Genomic DNA, 20,091 nt, shown 5'->3' on the forward strand with positions numbered 1-20,091 from the left:
ATCAAGAAAAAAAATGCTAACAGAGCACCCGATACCTAATCTACAAAAGCAATCCCAACACCACAGTCAACCAGAAAGTTTAAATAAATCAAAAAAACAACAGCAGTGAAGAAATGATCGCTTAATAATTTCTTGGATGTGGATGCTTATCAGAGCCAGGAATACACTAAATGTTATAAGCACAGCATAGAATACGCAGTTCATCTGCCAAACATGCAGTTTCAAACCTAATGATGATTACGAACTTATGACGATGATAATCATTTGAAGCAAATCACAATGTACAAAGCACTACTCAGAGAATGTACCCAACACAAATCAATGTTTTAATAGGAAACAAAAATCACTTGCAGAGTACAGAAACTGAATTCAATTAAAGAGTCAGATTAGGGCTAACCTGTGCAAAAGCTGGAGAAAGATTGCGAGAGAATTTCAGTTTGTCTATCAAAGGTATCACATCCGAACTCCTAGGATAGGTTACATGTGGGGCCCTCACCCTGTTCAATGGTATAAAAGTAACTCGCCCACCTTTTAATGCATTAAGGTGTCTTATTATTTGAGTTGATATTTCATCCGTCTCAACAACCACATGAAACAAGCTACATACACACAATAACAGAAGCCGTAGATAACCCATTAGAAGCATGGAGTACATGGCAAATAAAATCTCATGACAAAATTGCAATAGAGCCCAAAGATTCATGATAGAAACTCCAATAGGATGGTCAGACCTGTTTCCAGCAGTAACTTCCACAGCAGTAAAAAACTTTTCTTCACAATCAAGCAACTCGAGAATTGGACCTATAACTCCTTCAATGTTATAATCTCTAATGATCCTTCGGACAGAACTCAACCCTCTTCTGATATCCTGTTAAGTTTATGTGAGCCATAACAATATTATTAAGCTAATAATATAAAATGAAATAAAGTATCGATTATTGATCCCGCATATGTTTGGTAAAAAGAATAATCTTCTCCTTTGAGAATAATCAAAAATGGAAAGTGTTCAATTGGAACATGAGTAGAAAGAAAAACTTCGCTGCTGTGAAAACAAAACAATGTTCCTCTAAAATGAACCTAATATGCATCCAAACACTTTGATATGTATATGGTATCTAATCCATCGTCCAACTCCATAATCCTATCTTTCAGGCCCCCAGAACCCTGACTTTGATTAGTGGAGTCGCTTGGAACTAAGATAGATCAGGAATATGAACAGTGAGCAGGAAAACATTCTCCTGCTAATTGAACTTGAGAATTTATTAAAGTAACATCTTTCAAAAGGCATTTTTTCAGGCATGTCTTCGGAGACATGGAATCTCCGGTAACCTGATGTCCTAAACTTTTGACGGTATGATGCCTTCTTCCTCTCCCCCCCCCTCCCCCTCCCCCTCCTCTTTCTGTTTCTCCTCCCGGTTTTGTTTCACCTTCTCCTTCTGCTTCTGGCCATCCCAAATGGAGTTCTTTCTTCAATTCCTCCCACAACCCATCTCTCTCGTTTGAGGGTCTCCCCCTACACTTTGTTGCTCCATCGGTTGTTAGGTCTACTAAGGTAGCCATTTGATCCTCTGCATATCTCGATAATGAAGAAAATATTTGGGAGTCTTCTTTAGTTGGCCATTTTCTCGGTTCTAGATCTCCTTTCCACATTGTCAAAGCGTCTCTATCCAAGCAATGGAGAACCCTTGGTACTCTTGACACCTATCTCCTCGATAACGGTTTCTTCATTTTCAAGTTCTTCTACGATCACGACAAGAATCGAGTGCTTGAAGGAGGCACTGGGTAAGTTGGGAAGAAACCCATTTTTCTTCAGCAATGGCACCATCACTTGCAGCTCCGCCAAGTTGATCTCTCTACTATCCCCCTCTGGGTCTCACTTCCTAGGCTTCCTCTCTACTATTGGTGCACTGACGGCCTTAGCACCGCAGGCTCTATGTTGGGGAAACCCTTGTTCTCAGATGTGCAAACAATGCGGAAGCTTCAGCTGGCGTTTGCTCGTATTTGTGTGGAAGTTGCTACTGATGAACCTTTGCCATCTTTCATCACTCTGAATGAAGGGAATGACTATTCCTTTGAACAGGAAATCCATTACGATTGGAAGCCTCCTCAATGTTTGATTTGCAAGAAGTTCGGACACGACTCTTCTCTTTGTTTTCTTATTTCTGGCACCAACCCTCCAACTGAGCTTGCTCCTGCCTCTGTAGACCACAATTTGATCTCTGAAGCTACCTCAAGGTTTACTTCCCAATCCAGAGGCAGAACTCGTTCCAGACTTCACCGCCGGCCTCATGGTCGTGCTCTGGTGGTCCAACAAGGCAACATCTTGAGTAACACTGCTTTATCCATTGGACAAAATCGTTTTGCTGCTTTATCTGACAATGCCCCTTTGAAGTCTGGCCCTTGCCCCCGAGAAGATCCTTGATTCAGTTGTTCATCAAAGTCGATCGCTCATGGCATCACCGCTGGCTGAAGACCTGTCTGACACCTCTGGAGATCAAGCTTCAATCCCACAGGAGTTGTCGGTGCCCTTGCCATCTCTGCATCCTGAAATCCCGTTGGAGCCTATGACATCTCCTACGAGAGATCTCGCTATCTCTTCTCCTACGAGAGACTCTATGCCTCCCCTTTCCCATGTTTTCTCTGAAAATTCCCCTTTATTGTTAGTTCCCCTGTAACCCTATTGTGGGACCCTCAACCCAAATGTCTTCTCCCTCGTCTCTAACCCTTGTGATCCAAATATCTAAAAAGCCCTCCGCACAAAAAAAACAAAGACCCAAAAGAAAAAAAAAAAACCCATAAGTCATCCACCTTTGTGGCCCCCCTCATTAGACCCTTTGGGTTCTCCTTTAAATCCACCTGGGTCGGGTCATCAAGTGGGGGATTCCTTAGCATCCAACAAGGACTCACCTTCTCCTTTACTCGATCCTCTTCCTTTATCCAATAACCTCTGCAACTCCCCTGTTCTCTCTGCTCCTGTTGCTTTGAACTCTCTTGCCTGCTCCTATAACCGAAGTCACCGTAGCTCCTCCTCGTCTCGAAGTATCATATCCCGGCTCCAGGGGACTCAGGCGCAACCCCTGTCCATGCCCAAATGAATCACGGAGTTGTGTGGAACACTCGGGGTTTCAATTCCCCTTGTAAAAATGTTGTTGTTAGAGCCGGTATTCGGCTTCATCATTCCACCTTCTGTTGCTAGCTGGAAACTCATGTTAAAGAGCCCAATGCTGCCAGAATTTTGAACTCCATTGCTGCGGGTTGGTCTTTCTTATCCAATTATAACCATCACCCAGATGGTCGTATATGGATTTTATGGGACTCTTCAAAAATTAAGATTTCCCTGATCGCCTCTTCAGCCAAATTCCTCCACTTAAGCTTCTCAGATTGCCTAAACCAATTCACCTTCTTTTTCACTGTTATCTATGCTTCTAACTGCCCTTTACAGAGGCTATCTTTATGGGATGATCTCCGCAACACTGCTAGTCTTATAGGCCCTTTCCCTTGGGGCATTGGTGGAGACTTCAATGTGATCAGATTTGGGTTTGAAAAACAGGGAGGTGATTATTTGGATCTTGATTCTATGGCTGCTTTTAATGATTGTATTGAGGACTTGGGTATGGATGACCTTCGCTGGACTGGCCCTACGTTCTTTTGGAGCAATGAAAGGGCTGGGAGCTCCCTTATTGATTGTAAGCTTGATCGAGTTATTGTCAATGAAAATTGGCTTGCTTCCATTCCCTCTTCATATGCTACCTTTGACACCCCTGGAATTTCTGACCATAGCCTTATCTCTCTATCTATCCAACCATACAATTCCTTTGGTCCTAAACCTTTTAAATACTTTGACATGTGGTCCTCTCACCCCACTTTTCTTACCACTGTCAAGGATGCTTGGGACAAGCCTGTTCAAGCTTTTTCTTCTCACCTTATTGCTTTTGCTAGGAAGCTTAGGAATGTGAAAACTGCTCTTAAAGATTGGAACACCAATACTTTTGGTAATATATCCCAGCATGTTCAGGATTGCAAGGATAAACTAGCTACCATTCAGCTGCAAATCCAATTGGATAACCTCAATTGTCAACTTGTTGCTAATGAAAAAGCTGCCTACCTCGAGCTATCTTTGCCTCCCTCCCAAGAGGAAAGTTTTTTAAGACAGAAGTCTAGAATTAAGTGGCTGGAGCTAGGGGACTCTAACTCAGCCTACTTCAACCGATCTATAAAATCAAGATCCAACTTCAATTCCATATTACAGTTGGTTGCTCCAGATCGTTCTCCTGTTACATACTGTGAAAGACATCAAAGACTTGGCTGTGAACCACTTCAAGGATCTTTTTATGGCTCTTAGCATGCTACGGATCCGATTCCAAATAATTTGCTCAATAAATTCATTCCTAATGAGCTTATTCAGTCCCTTAGTGCCATTCCTTCGGCGGCTGAAATTATTACTGCTATTCACTCTCTCAAGTTGAACCGGGCTCCTGGGCCGAATGGGTTCAGTATGGGGTTCTTCTTAGCCTCTTGGGAAATTATTAAGGATGATCTCATCAAAGCTATCAGAAGTTTTTTCTTTAATCCAAGCCAGATTAAAGGGGTGAACCATACCTTTCTTTGCCTCATTCCAAAGAAGAAGAGAGCTTCAATGATGTCGGATTTCAGGCCCATTGCCCTCTGTAACCTGATATACAAGTTCATTGCAAAAATCCTTGCTTTCAGGCTCAAGAGTGTTGTCGATCTCCTTGTCAGTGAAAATCAGCCTGCCTTCATCCCAGGTAGGAACATTTCGGATAATATACTTCTTTGCAATGAGATAGTCAAAGGTTTTGAGAGAAAGAACCATGCCCTAGCTGCTCTTTTGAAGATTGACATTCACAAAGCTTTTGATTCTCTGAGATGGGACTTCATTGACAAAGTGCTTGCTAAGATGGGATTTCCTCCGGTAATCATCCATTGGATCCATTGCTGTATATCTATACCTAGGTTCTCAGTGCTTGTTAATGGCAGCCCGGCTGCCTAGTTTGCTTCTACTGTGGGTGTTCGTCAAGGTTGCCCCCTCTCCCCTTATATTTTCACATTAGCTCTGGAAATTCTTTTTCAGGAGATCCAATTATGCGCTAATCAGTAGCTCATCACCCCCATCCCCAAATGCAAAGCCCTCAAGCTATCTCACTTGGCGTTCGCTAATGATCTCATGATTTTCTCCAAGGCTTCCATTAGCTCCTTTGAGTCTATTATGCATTGTTTGTAGCATTTCCAAGCTTTATCAGGGCTCCAGATCAATCCATCTAAGTCCCTTCTTTTCTTGGCCGGGGTTTCTGATCTGGACAAAGTTATTTTGATGGGAAAATGTGGCTTCCCCATTGGTTAGTTTCCAGTCAAATACTTGGGTCTCCCTTTAATTTTGGCCTGATTATCGGCCCATCATTGTACTCCCATGCTGAACCTCATTAGGAAAAGACTTCAACTCTGGAAAGGCAAGCTTCTCTCTTATGCGGGTCGCCCGGTGCTCGTCAAGTCTGTGTCGCAAGCTTCCTACATCTACTGGTCTGGAATTTATGGGCTGCCTCACTCCATCATAAAAGCCTTGGAATCCCTTATGTCTTTCCACTGGAAAGGCCCTGATTCCTCAAGGTTTCTCCGGCCAACTAGTTGGGCTTCAGTTTGTCTCCCTTTGGTGGAAGGAGACTTGGGTATCAAAAGGATCAAGGAGGTGAATTCAGCTAGCATCATCAAGTTGATATGGAAGATTGCTTCTAGAAAGAAAAGTATTTGGGTGGATTGGATTTATTCTGGGCTTCTTCGATCGGATTCCATTTGGACAGTCTCCATCTCTTCGGATGCTTCCTGGATCTGGCACAAAATCCTTGCTTTTCGCCCCATTGTCCTTGGAACTATACACTCTCACATTGGTAATGGGAATTCCACTTCCCTGTGGCTGGATCATTGGCACCCTATGGGAATTCTCCTTCATCAAGTCAGCCCTAGAACTATTTATGGCTCTGGGTTGCCTAGAAATGCTTTGGTGGCTGATATCATAGATGCTAATGGCTGGGCCCCCCCAGATTCCTCAAACCCTGTGCTTACTAATATCTGGAATTTATTGTCCTCTATTACCAGAAGACCCCACCATAGGGATGACTGTATTACTTGGCTGCCAAACTCTTCTGGTTCTTTCAGGCTTTCAGCTACAAAGCTGATTGGGATCTCATTCGGACTCGTCAACCTCTTGTACCTTGGAGGAAACTTGTTTGGTTCAAACACCACATTCCCCGGCACTGCTTTACGGTCTGGAGAGTCTTCTCTAACTGCCTTCCAACGCAGTCCTTTCTTTGGCATCGGCACATCATTGTTCCCCCTAATTGTGGTCTCTGTTGGAATGGGATTGAGGATTCCAATCATCTATTCTTTGCATGCCCTTTCTCCTGTTCCATCTAGAAAGGCATCCTTGCTTAATGCTGGCCAAGAAATCGTCGGATTCTTCCTTTTGACAGAGAATGGTTTTGGGTTGATATGACTTTTGGAGGTTCTTCCCTTTGTAATGTGGTTGGAAAGCTGGTTTTTTGTGCTGTGATCAATCATATTTGGATGGAGCGAAATTTACGGAAATGGATCACCAATTCTCGAACTCTCAATCAGATTTGGAATTCCATCTCTTTTGAAATTAAAATCAAACTTAGTTCGGTTGCTCCCTCTACTTGTAATGACACCCCAAGGAACAGGCTCATTGTTGTTTCCTGGGGTCTTCCCTCTATCTCTCTTCAAGCTGTGGGCTCCCCTGTTTGAGTCTTTGGCTGTTGGTTATTGCTTTTTATCCCTCCAATTTGAGGGTTGTAGTTTTCTTTCTTTCCTCTTTGGTAATGAATTTATTATTCACCCAAAAAAAAACATCTTTCAAAAGGCAATCAGATAGTGTGCAGACAGAAAAAAAAACCAGATCCAGAAGCTAAATACATCAGGAATTGTTGGTGTAAAATGGCCTAAAAGAAATTGAAATATGGATCTTCATATACAGTGCTGCAATTCAGCTATATCCAGATTCTAGAACTCGAGGCTTTCCTTACAACACTAGGTTAAATGGCAAGATCCCAAGGTGGAGAAACCTTACTAAGCAAAGAAGCATTATAAATAAGACAAAACGAAACAAGAAACAACTCCTTGGATGAGGCATCTTCATCAAAATGGCAGGTATCACTGCTAAACTTGGATGAATAGTTTATACACCTGTCTTCTGGAAGTGTTTAATTTAAATATTTGTATAAACTCAAGCCGTCCCAAGTAAAGGTGTCTTGAACATATGAGATTAGGTTTATTTACCTTCCCCTAATGAATTAAGAGAGTAAAGGAAAATAACTACTCACACCAGGAGTAGCATGATCCAGGCTCTTTTCTGCCTTCACGACATCTGCCTTAAGTGTATCAATTTCGGTGAGAAGCTCGCTTTCTTTCGCCCAAAGGGACCTAGAAAGATATTTAAACTCGTAACTGTAAAGAATAAGAATTTTTCCTTGTACAAATACAATACCGATGCCAAACCATACTTCCGATCATCTTGTAGGCGATCCCTTTGCTTCTTGAAACTACTGAAACCTTCCCGAGACTTGAGGATATTGGATTCAATTTTTCTTGCCTCAGTCTTCCGCTTCTCTATGGACAGATCCCACTCTTTCAGATTAGCATTAAGCTGCTGGATTTCATTTTGAACCTTCTTCTCCTGAAAAGAACACAGTGGAGAATCAGTTCTTAATCCCAGAGATACTACTCATTCATGATGTACACTAAGAAAGTTCTACAGAGAGAGCTTTAGAAGAACACCAAATTACTGTGGGAAGCCAAGGACAGAGAACAAGCATGTTAAAGAATACAGCAACAACAGCTAAAGCCACTAGCTGGTTGCCAAGAAGCAGGTGTGGTAACAGAGGCCAGCATAATAAGCATGCCTGATTCTGAGCTTCAGTAAGGGTTTTGAGAGAATAAGCTGCAGAGGTGCCCCAATTGTAAGAATACACATAGGCAGATATAGCACCGATATAGGAAAGTTTTTTCCCCCTCCCACAGTCCCACTTCATGTTTTCATTGCTTGGTCACTACCAAACTTCTTTCCTATATGAGATATATATTGGGTTCTGCAGGAGGCTCAAGGAAATTGGATAATGCAACCAGAAGTCCAAACAACCTTGTACGGTTTATGTTAAAATATGACTGAAGGTTTTCAATAATTACCTGGACCAAATTTGCTGAAAGAGCTTTTTGACTTTCATCAATTTCTTTTTGAAGCCATTTGTCACGTGCAGCTTTACTAGAAAACTGGGTGGCACGACCCTGTTTTTGATAAAGAATGCTAAGCTGCTTTTCACGATCCATTATTCTACAAGAGTCACAAAATGAATAAGCAAATAGAATAAATCAGATCTCATGAAAACCTGACTTCACAGATAGAATCATGTTTACATGTTGGCAACAGTTTCTTTTCATGGCTCACAAGGAAGGCTTTTCGTGTGGTCCACCTAATTCTTAATGGAAGGGAAATGTGGTGTACTGATGTTTGACTGTTGGATAGATAGAGCATGGCCTGGATTGGCCATGCATCAAATTTTAAAGCTAATTCAATAATATAAACCCATGCATTTGCATTTTCCAATGATTTTTCAACTGCCCATTTGTTTATCAATAGTTTCATTTTCTTACTGGAAATTCAAAGCTAAATGGAACCTTAGCCCCCCCCCCCCTGTCGATAAACATTGGGCCCATCCAACCTGCCACAAGGCAGATATTAGGACTCTCAAAGAAACTAGTTCTCTTAACTGTTTTAGGCAAAAAATCAGATGCTGCTAGAACACTGAAAGGATAGGGATAAAAATATTTTTGGAGGAAGAGAAAGCAAAGATAATGAGAACATGTTACTCAAAGTCGCACCAACTTTGTTTGGAGTTCATTTAACGAATACATACTGAGCTATCATGAAAATATTTCTTGTTGTATAAAGATGGTTCAGATCTGCTGGTGTCCATGAGACATACCCTTTTGTTATTTCTTCCTCTTCAATCACTTGGGCTTCATATAGAGGCTTAATTTTGTCCAGTTCATCCCTGGAATCCTGAATTTCTTTCTGTAAAATCTCGAGCTGCCTTGCAGCATCCTCCTAGAAGAATTAAAAGTTTGTTTTGGCATCAAATTATGTAGCTAATCTTAACGATAATCTCTTCTCATAAAATTCTAAGAATAAACATGAAGATCAGGGGAAGAATACCTTTGCTCGAATGTTCCCAGAAATTCTCTCTTCCAGATCTTTGACATCAAGCTCAACCTGTGCATGTTTCTTTATTGTTTCTGTGCGCCGTTTTTCTCTTGCTTCTTTCTCCTTGTTTAAACCTTGAATATCTTTGGTTAGGTCTTTAAATTTCTTCTCCAAGTCCTTGGAATTTTCATGAGCATCCAGCACACTATTATACATCTTAGTTGACTTCTCAGAAACCTTGCTTCGAGCCTCATCTATCTAAAAAACAGTTAGACAACTTTAATGTTAAATTGGATTCAGAGATAGAAGCATGTCAAAGCATGAAGTCGGAATGCAATTTTCATATAAATTTTACTTGCAATATTAAAATGATTACTCTCAATATAACAATGTGCATGCATAGGAATGAAAGCTTCGCCTGTTTTGTAGGTTATAAGACCAAAGGCTCTCAAGGAAAAATATCACCTACAAGTAATTAGTTTTCCGTAAGGAAAACAAGAACAGCATCAACAATGTTTTCGAACATTTGAATAAAATAAACCTATGTTATTTGTTGACATTCCAGACTGCAAAGAAAGTATCCTTGAACTATATATGGAAAATATGCCCCATGCAGTTGAATCAATATCCACAATCATATATCAACCTTCCCATCTTCTACTCCAATTTGTCACTCCCAAAGTACAAAACAATGATCCAACAACAAATGGACGAGAAGAGTTCTGAACTGAGATCAGTGAACCCTTGTGCATGTTTAACAGTAAGAAAGCAACTTTTTTTTCATAACAAAACTACTTTACAGTCCCTCCAGGTTGTCGCATTCAACAACACTCTTTTTTATAATAAAAATACTTTTCAGTCTCTACAGGTTTCCACATTTCAACAGAAGCTTATTTCACCAGTAATTTCAACAGAAGCTTAGTTCACCAGCAATTTCCCTTTTGAATTCATAGTTAAATTCCTATCCTCTACTTGCTGCCTTCATTGTCTTGAAACAAAGAACATCAGTAATTAAATCTACTTGAATCAAGCTACTGTTCATAACTCACTAGCTTAAAATCCATCAAGTATAAAGTAGAAGTAGGTATAGGCTATCAAACAAGGAAAATAACTTGACAAACAATGAATTAAAATATAACTAAAGCCATAATTTCAAAACTTCCACATAAATACTGGCAGTAGCATATCTGTTGCAATTTAAAAGCATCACATATTAGCAACCTCTGCCAATTTCTGTCTAGCATCATTGAGTTCCTTGTCATATACTGTATATTCCAGAGATTTTCGCTGCTTGTCAAGCTGCTGATATTTTTTCAATTCCTCTTTCTCTTCATCCAGCTCTCTTAATCTCTCATCCAAGTATTGAACAACTTGAATTATCTGTGTCCTCTTAGTACCTAATAATGGAAGAGAACTCCGTATTAGAACTTAGAAGCTGCAAACAATACATAAGATGGAACTGGTTCAATGAGATGTTAGCTTGCCAGTTTCTTGCATAATTTTCAAGCTTTCGCGGCGTCTTTCCTCGTAAACACGGGTGCCACCTATTTCCTTCAGCAGATCCAGGCGCTCGGAATCTTTCATTAATGTTAACGATGCTATCTATGGAACAGATAAAGAGTCTAGTTAGAGATAACAAAGAATTAATGCTTAATATAACAACACAAGTCCATGAAATTAGAAATTCCATACCTTCCCTTGTTGCACAACATAGTAAGGATTGGAACGAGAAAACCCAGCACTTTCCAATAAATTCATAACTTCTGTCTTCCTGCTAGTACAATTACCTATTGTTATTCAACTAAAAACAGCCAAGGAAACAAATACGTAAACATACAGCTGTAAGCTCACGTGATATGTTTTCCGTCCAAGAAATACTCATCCTTCTTGAGACCAATTGTTCTTCGTAAGCGCACTTCCTCCTTGTCAACCTATCATGCAAGAAAATGAGGATAGTTTAGAAGAAAAGAAAAAAGCAGGGGGTGGGTGCCTTGGAGTAGGTTTTATATGACCTATATACAAGACAGAAACATGTTGCTAACCATAGCACAATTGCATAAATACACATATATGCATTATCTTTCTACTTTCTGTATGTAGTCCAATTATAAACATACTGATCTGAAAAGTAATTTTTTTATTTGGGGGGGGGGGGGGGCCATGTTGAAGATTAAAGAACCTTTAACAGTTTAACTTCATTTAACATAACCAAATGTTTCCTGTACTGTAACATATATCTTTTCTTAACAACTAAATCTTTGCTTCTAGGAAGAAAATACTAATAAGGGAGAGGGATCGCTACAACGCCAAAGTGCAAGTTCCTACCAATGATGGGGAGGGAAATCAAATCGTCCAGCAGGGGGTTTAATGAGGAGAGAGTGTGTGGGGTCCACGGGTGGGATGTGAGAGAGCGTGCACAGAAATTCTGCATACTGGTGCCAGACCCATCTTTTTCCCTAATAATAATAGTAGTAAGGCAGATAAAACAAGCGGGTGCAGTACTGATGATCCTAGAACCGTCCTTGCATATCAATACCCAACTAACAGGAAAACTCAAAGATATGTGCCTCTTTTTCTTTTTTCTTTTTCTTTTCTTTTATGGTGGGATGTAAGGGTTGCGTCGTAAAAGGGGGGAGGATCAGTACAACCCTTACCACCACCACCAACACCCCCCCCCCAAAAAAAACAGTTAACTCAAAACCACCTACTCTCCAAATCACAAGTATCCATGTTTTGACCAAACCTCAATAAATCCCTGAAACTCTATTGGAACAGAAGGGGAAAGAAAGAATTCATTCATCCCGAAAATCACGTTGCAAAGACCATCGAATCTTGAAGTATTCATGAGTGCTTCCATAATTTCCACACACACACCCCCACCCCCCCCCCCCCAATGGCAAAGGAGAGCACTCCCCACCATGCCCAGTCTCATTGTAACACCCCACTTTTCCTAGATATTTTTCAATTAATGCCATCAAGTACCTTGCACTCTTGCAGGGATGGATTCAACGGGTGTCAGGGACAGGAAATGTCTCACCAAAGGGTTAATTACGTAATTTTAATAATTAACATTTATTTAAGAATTTATTCAGTGGATTAAATTAATTGAAATTTGTTCATGATGAATCAATATTATTCCTAAGTTTAAGCAAATTACATTATACTTATATATATGGACTATAGTTGATAGAATCAAATTACTTCTATAATAATATGCTAGTTAAAATCATAAGCTTGTACTATATGAGTATTGAATAAATTTGCAATTAATTTAGTCTATGTGCCTAATTAATGGGCTTCTATAAGGTCATGGGTTAAATAGAGTGGAATTGGGTTAATTTAAGAATGCTTCAGTTGGTTCAAATGGGTTTATGGATTCAAGGGAGTGGGTTGGTTGCATGTGGTTGCATGTTTTGGTCTAAGTAGGGTCAACCATGGACATGGGTTACTACAATGCAATTAATTTTTGAAAAAGCAAGGTATGGGTTAGACATGGATTTGAGTTTAGAATTATTAAAAGAGGGAGAGGTAGGCAACGAATGAAGCTTCTCCCAAATTGTATTTTCTATCTTGAGTGCCTTAGAATGAAAGAGAGAAAAGAAACGAAGGAAGTAAAGAGGTGAAACAGTGTGCCTGTGGGAGCATTTTGAAGCTAAAACTGAAGGCTAGAAGAGCAAAGAGCTAGGATTGGAAGGGCCAAAACTAAAACGGGGAGATTTTACCTTCAAAAGGTAGGTTCTTCTCCCTCTCCATTTCTGATTTTGGGTTTTGGGATTTTATGGAAGAAATTTCAGAATAGGAAAGAGGAAAGAAAGGAGAGAGAGGAAGAGGAGAAAATAGAGAGAGAGAGAGAGAGAGATCGTGAGGGAGAGAAAGGGAGAAACCGGGAAAAAAAGAGAGAAAAGAGGACAATGTGAGACCGAGAGGGAGAGAAGGAGAGACGTTTTGAGAGGGGCGGCCAGGGATGTGTGGTTTTTTTTTAAAAAAAAAGAAGTTATAGAGGCTGGAATTTTAGGGGAATGATTGGATGATATATATGCAATTAGAAAGGGAATTGTGAAGTTAATTTTGACACATTGTGGACTGTTATGTGGATGAACCCATTGGATTAATTATAAACTTATGGAGTATATGTTCTTAGACTGATTAAGCAACATAGACTTTAATGGACCCAAACATGACTAATGGGACTGCTTTAAGTATATGGGACTGACTGTATGGCATTAAATAACATAAAGGGCTGATTATGTACCAAGGGTTCTATTTGAGCCTAGTGTGATAAAATGGAAAGTAAAAATACTGTTTAACAACAAGTGGATTGAGACAATTAGGTAGGAATTGATATTGTAACGTGGGATGCATGTTAGATGTACTGATTTTATTAAGTAAACGAACATGGATATGGGCTGCGTTATGGCCTAGATACACAGCTTAGGAATGACATGTTATGGACGACAATAACATAATCCCTAAGATATGAACTGATACAATAAAGAAATAAAACTGTGAACACACTATAGGCTATTTTAGCCTAACATAGAATGAAATAAAAGTTTATACCAAAGAGGACTATTTTATGGGCTCACATATGGGCCAACAAGGCAAGTTATAAAATGGGTTCTAAAAAGAGAGGAAAGAGATGGGGGAAAAAAAAGAAGGAAAAGAGAAAGAAAATAAATAATAACATAAAAGACTGGAGGTTTTTGTTGGGCTTCCTTATAGGCCTAAATGCATATTTATAAAGTCATGAAGTTTTGAATTATATCCAATAAATATTTAAAGGGAACCTAATATAACCCTAGGACTATAAAAAAACATAAGGGCATATGTACATAATTTTAATAAGAATGACAAATATACAGACTCAAACAATAAGATAAATAAATAGGAAAGACTTTGGATCTAAGGAACTTAATAGAAGGATCATGAACAATAAAAAGATTTACAAAGCTGGAATGAAACCCTAAACTAGAAGGATAAGTCTATGTAGGTGGAAAGACTGCAAATTCAAGGACATTAGCAGGAGGGAATTCTTCCAGTTTCTTTCGGGTACAGACTGTATTGTGAGTGGACTTTCCATAACTGATGGTTATCTACTTTTTATTTTTATGTGTACGATGGGATGATGATGAATGACATGGTTATGATACTATGATGTATGGGCATGCTTGAATGATGATGGATGACATGGTTATATTGCTAGGGGCACGCTTACTTTTATTGATGCGATGTGTCATTAAGTATGTGATTTTATTATGATATGAACAAAGCACGACATAATGATTGCTAAATGAGACATGTAGAAATGTAAGTGAAAACGAAATGAAATGTATGCACATGAATAAGGACAAAACTGATATGATTTATGATAAATGAATGTTGGACATAGCTGCAACCCTTCCAACAAGGGGTTAGGTGTTGGATGAGGCACCCTATGTATTGTACCTCACTTAGTAGGGGGAGGAGTGAGATGTACTTTGAGATTGTTTCCTCACTTAGCCGCAGGGGGGGGAGTGAGATGTAAATTGATTGCCTCACTTAGCAGGGAAGGAGGAGTGATATGTATTTATAATTTTTCCTCACTTAGCAGGGGAGGAGTGAGAGGATGGATATGGAAGGACTTGACGGGTTATAACTGTGAAGTCTCATATTGTTGCAAATAGGGGTGCAAGTTTGGCCCTGCCGGCCCGAACCCGCCCTGGCCCGCCCTGAGCCCGAACAGGGTCTGGGCTGAGATATTTGGCCCTGAGGGCGGGTCAGGGCTGAAAACTTCTGGCCCTGAGTTAGGGTTGGGTCGGGTTAGGGTTGAGGCCTCGAGCTAAGCTTGACCTGGCCCGGCCCGACCCTGATTTAAGTTACATTATAAAATATATATTGATATAATTTATACATTATGAACTTTAAATTTCACCCACATTTTTTTATATAATATACTATATATGAAGACAATAAGTGTTATAATATAATTTATTATATTTTTATTTTATGTAAAATTAATAAGTTCTTCCCAGCCCATTCCAACCCATGCATTTCTTTCCCCCTCCCCATGATCAGGGCCAATTAGGGTCGGCCCGGCCCGACCCTGAGGGCGGGTCAGGGTTGGATTTTTCTGGCCCTGAGTCAGGGTCGGGTCGGGCTTGGGCCCAGCTAAGGGGACTTAGGGTTGGGCTAGGGTTCTATAAAGCCCGGCCCAACCCGACCCTGTTGCAGCCCTAGTTGCAATATAATAACTTCGGGATCCAAATCCCTACCCTTTTTCCAAATAAATGACACCACGTGTCATTAGACCAAAAAGATAAACAATGATTTAGATGAAAGGTTATAGGTTTTCCCACCATATCTGCACCACTCGGGCTGGGGTCGTTACACTCATCCCTTCAAATGAGAAAAATGAAATCAGGTTTTTCATGAAAACACCCTATAAATCTGGGACTGTAAAGAGGTTAAGGTAATCTAACGATACCCCCCTCCAACCCAACTACGCATATAATGCATTACAAGCTGGCCACTTTCTTGCTTGCATCAGAGAACATATTAATTAGCCTCATCTCCCCATGTGGGTTTCCAAATCCACAATAAGAATCTTATCAAGTTTGTCAATTAATAAACAGGAAGTGTGATGCAGAATTGGTACATCGATTGGGTTTCAAACTGGATCCATACCTGGCCCATATTATGGGATTATTTAATTCCAATTTCCCAGCCTACATTCTGCCCAAGGATAGCAATCGGCCAGCCTTATTTGGGGGGAGAATATAGCTATCGATCTTCCTGATTTGAAGGAGGATTAATTCCAGGTCGACCAGATTTACTTGGAGTATATTTTCCAGATCTTATGGCCACCTAGCCTGCCGTTTTAAGGAGATATTTCCATAATCAAGTGCTGTCCATTAGCTATCGAGCTTACCTATTTGAGAGGATATCAACCAGCAGTTAAAGGATGGTATAATTACCAGATTTGCTGAACCCCATGGTCAGCTGGTGAAGATCAAGCTAAAGGCAATATTGTTGTGCATGGAGGCCTTCTTTTCAAGTCAAAAACAGCTGTCAAACTGATCTGGATTAGGAAAATTTTTAGGACTTAGTTATACCTTGCATGGGGGTTTTATTAGTCAAGAGAAGTTTCCATTGATAGAGTTGTTTTATATGTAAAGGGCAGTTTCTATTTTAGGATTCTTTAGTTGCCTAGTTTTTGAAGACCAAACCAGCATTAAACTTTGTTCAAGAAGATCCTGTCTGGGGCTAGGTCCTTCGTGAACCAGCCTTACATTAAAGTCACATTGGTAGGTACAGAAGACCTGAAAATGTAATTCGCTAAAAGAGAGGAGTTTCAAGAAGAACCCAATAAAGATGTCAAACGACTTTAAAAGTGTATTTTCATTTCAATTTTCAAACATATATCCCAACATCTGTATACAAAGATAAAATAAGGCAGTATTCCTTAAATATCATTTTTTCCAATAGTACCCTCTATTTCCTTTTCACTCCATTATACACATTAATTTTTCTGATGTACAATAGGAATGAACAGATCTTGAACTTAATAGGAGACAAAAGATATCGGTATTAGAAGTCTTACAGGGATGCGATTGTCAGCATTATCAAAAACTATCTCCACAAAAGCAGATAGCACTTGGTGGCCTGCACCTTCCTGCCCAGTTTTACATATTAACACATACATATGTTGACACAAAGAGTTATAAAATGCAAATTGATTAAAATAAAATGGAATTAAAAAAAAAAATACATACGTGGAGAAGAGCATGCCGATCTTCACTGCGTAGGTTTTGGAAGAGATCACTGAGTACAAATCGTATCGCTAAGGTAAAAACAAACCATTAAGCAAGTTCAATTTAGTGCTGAAATCAGTCTCTAAGCTTAGATACCCGACAAGTAGATATTCAACCATTTAATGAACAATTATCATAAGCTTACCATAGAAGAAGTTCGTCTTCCCAGATCCATTAGCACCAACTGCAGCAGCATGGAGACATGAGCTAAGTCAAGATAACAGCTAGTAGTAACACTCATATTACTAGAAAAAACTAACTCATACGTGGTTTTGCCTTCTTAAATAGTTTCATTGCTCGGTGGTGAAGAAACTACTGGGAGGAGGGAGATTATGATGATCATCATCATCACTATACCAAAACGGTCGTGTATCCCATGTAAGTAGTATCTCAGCTACTGAAGAACAGACAGAAGACGGGAAAAAATATCATACCAACACAATTAACTTTTGGACTGAATGGTTCAGTAGCAATTTGTTCTCTGTAGCTCTTAAAGCCTTCGATAATGATCTGTTCATAATCATCAAAGCCGATGTAGCAAATAGTTGGAGGGTAAACTTGGACATGAAATTCCATGAAATAAGTAATTTAAATAAGAAGTTTCACAAGCAGATTGAGGGATTACCTGCTTTATGTACATCTTGGTAACAGAAACGATAACTCATCCAACCTTGCAATAGAAAAGAGAAATTGAATAAGAAATTAATAGAATATGTTTAAAACAGAGGAGGAAAGCACTAGTAACTCATGACCAAAGAATTCGAAATTTCGAACAAATAGATTAACACCCTCGACCTTAGGGTTTCAAGTTTACAGTGGAACTAACTGATAAGAACCAAACCAATATCTACGTATCCATGCGTAATTAAATGTCTGCAGTGGAGGACAAACTACTACTAGGGTTTTTTGTTAAATTGAAATTTTGACGTGCAGCAGCAGAAGTAGCTGTTTTTACAGCGGCAAGTGATGGTCGCACCCAAAAACCTACCAAATCGCAGCTGTTGATCGAATCAATCGCAGTGGAAATGGGGAAAAGGTGAAAGAACGTGAAAAACGAAGCGATCGATAGATAATAAGTCGGTAAATTAAAATTATGAGGTGGCCAGTGAGAGTAAAAACAAGCAGCAGCTGAGAACGACGACTGGGAGTACGTAAAGACAGAGAGAGATAGAGAGAGATGGAAGGAGTAAAGGGAAAAGCAGAGGCTTACCTCTTCCGCCTCTGCCTCTTACTCTAAAAAAGCGAAGAGCAAATTGCAAAAAAGGGAAATGCTTAAAGCACAGCGCCGTGAAATTTTGGCGCCATCACTCTCTCTCTTTCTCGACGGTTACAGCTGGGTTAGCTTTTTTGTTTCACAAACACAGATCGGTTACCTAACCAGTCATTTTAGTCAAACCCCGCTCCCTCTAAGCAATATGGTGCAGTAGAAAAGCATCGAGGGGTATTATTGTCGTTATAATGGATAAGTATTTTGGACAATTTTTAAGATCTACGGGATAAGAACGGAAATTACTAGATAAATACGCTTCAAATTTATTTTACATCCACTTCTTTCTATTTTGAAAAGATTTACTCAATCCCAAAGTTGGTTAATACTCATGCCATGCAAGAATAAAATAAAAATAAATTTTCAAAATTGCCCCAAAAATCTGTTTTAAATTTTTAAACCATGATGTGAAAAATAGGAGGAAAGGGGCGAGTAATTTTTTCTATCAGTTTTTTTATTATTTTTTATTATTTCTCTCACTTTTGTTTTGTGTTTTTTTTTTTTTTAAACCAATTTTCCTTCCACCAATCGTGAATGAGATCCCATTCACTGCAGGGTGGAAGAGGGCGGGAATAAGTATCGAGAGGGTATTTCGAAAAATACAAAAAACCCTAAGAGGGGCTGTGAACCCTAGGATGATGGATGAACCATCCTCGTAATTTGTTTTATTTTATTTTTAATATGTTTCTATTGTTTTCTATTCCAACAGTTAAGATGTACTTCCCTTTTGATTCGATGCAATAGTTTTGTTTTTATTTTTTTTAGAGGATAATAACCGTTTTGATTTCTACTCCTACAATTAAGGTGCACTTTCATCAAATTTCACTGCTTTTAAAACAGTTAAATGAGGTTGGAATAATTTTAGGATTATCTTTTATTTTATTAAAATTTTGCAGGAGTACTAACCATCTTTGGGGTTTAAGTAAATCTTTTTAAAATAGAAACTAATGGGGTGTAAAACAAATTTGAAACCTACTTATCTTGTAATTTCCGTTCTTATATAATGAATCTAAGTAATTTTTTAGGGCAAAAGTAATAATGTCCGTCCGAGTTGGAGTGATTTTTTTCATCATTTCATATCTTTTCTTCTTAACTTTCCTAGTACTAACCTGTTAGGTATTTGATCGATACGCCAAAAACTCTGAAACTAATGGAACGCATTAAATCAAACCATATGACATATCCCATAGTAAGCTAACCCAATCTAGCACCAATACACTAGAGTGGGCCCCATTAAGCACATAACATAACCCCTTGAGGAATCTAACTACTTACAAGTTCGCCATTCCCTTTAGTGCTTGGACTTTTGTTAAATTGGGTGAGCCCAAAATGAACCCAAATAGGGTTTTGTGACCCAGGTTACTTACAAGTTCGCCATTCCCTCCCCATGCTCTTTTTGTTAAATTTAATGTTGATGGTGCGAGCAAAGGCAATCCAGGTCCTACAGGTATAGGAGGTGTCTGCAGATCCTCAACTATTACCTTTCTCTGTGGATTTTCTCAAGGTATAGGTCACACTTCAGCTGTGGTAGCGAAAGCTTTAACCGTTCGTCGAGCAATGCAGATTGCATCTCAACTGGGACAGTCGCATCTTATCATTGAGAGTGATAATCTTATGCTAGTTAACATCCTCTCTGGAACCAATTCAAACGTCCCATGGAGAATTAAGCCTATAGTGGAGGACTGCATAACTCTTTGTAATCGTCTTTCCACTATTTCTTTTGTTCACTCTCTTCAAGAGGCTAATGTTGTAGCAGATCTTTTGGCTTCGCTGGGTGCCTCCTCACAACAGAATCTTTTCTGGCA

At 39.4% G+C, this 20,091-nt stretch overlaps 1 protein-coding gene across 2 annotated transcripts in view; it reads right to left on the bottom strand.

Moving 5' to 3' along the window:
• Positions 1-17,863, bottom strand: part of LOC122653155 (structural maintenance of chromosomes protein 3) — a 45,247-nt gene extending 27,384 nt beyond the window's left edge. For both annotated transcript variants that reach the window (XM_043847096.1, XM_043847095.1), the window contains exons 1-17: positions 17,845-17,863; positions 17,645-17,690; positions 17,454-17,529; positions 17,165-17,203; positions 16,981-17,048; positions 16,809-16,880; positions 11,081-11,160; positions 10,922-11,000; positions 10,714-10,831; positions 10,451-10,626; positions 9,242-9,487; positions 9,012-9,133; positions 8,215-8,359; positions 7,533-7,705; positions 7,353-7,452; positions 732-868; positions 398-599 (exon numbers count right to left, since the gene is read on the bottom strand). In XM_043847096.1, the coding sequence (XP_043703031.1) occupies positions 398-599; positions 732-868; positions 7,353-7,452; positions 7,533-7,705; positions 8,215-8,359; positions 9,012-9,133; positions 9,242-9,487; positions 10,451-10,626; positions 10,714-10,831; positions 10,922-11,000; positions 11,081-11,160; positions 16,809-16,880; positions 16,981-17,048; positions 17,165-17,203; positions 17,454-17,529; positions 17,645-17,659 (1,848 nt within the window). In that variant the 5' untranslated portion in view covers positions 17,660-17,690; positions 17,845-17,863. The remainder of the gene's footprint in view (positions 1-397; positions 600-731; positions 869-7,352; positions 7,453-7,532; positions 7,706-8,214; positions 8,360-9,011; positions 9,134-9,241; positions 9,488-10,450; positions 10,627-10,713; positions 10,832-10,921; positions 11,001-11,080; positions 11,161-16,808; positions 16,881-16,980; positions 17,049-17,164; positions 17,204-17,453; positions 17,530-17,644; positions 17,691-17,844) is intronic.
• Positions 17,864-20,091: the final 2,228 nt, after the last annotated feature.

Source organism: Telopea speciosissima, chromosome 2, assembly GCF_018873765.1.
Source record: "Telopea speciosissima isolate NSW1024214 ecotype Mountain lineage chromosome 2, Tspe_v1, whole genome shotgun sequence".
Classification (NCBI taxonomy): Eukaryota; Viridiplantae; Streptophyta; class Magnoliopsida; order Proteales; family Proteaceae; genus Telopea; species Telopea speciosissima.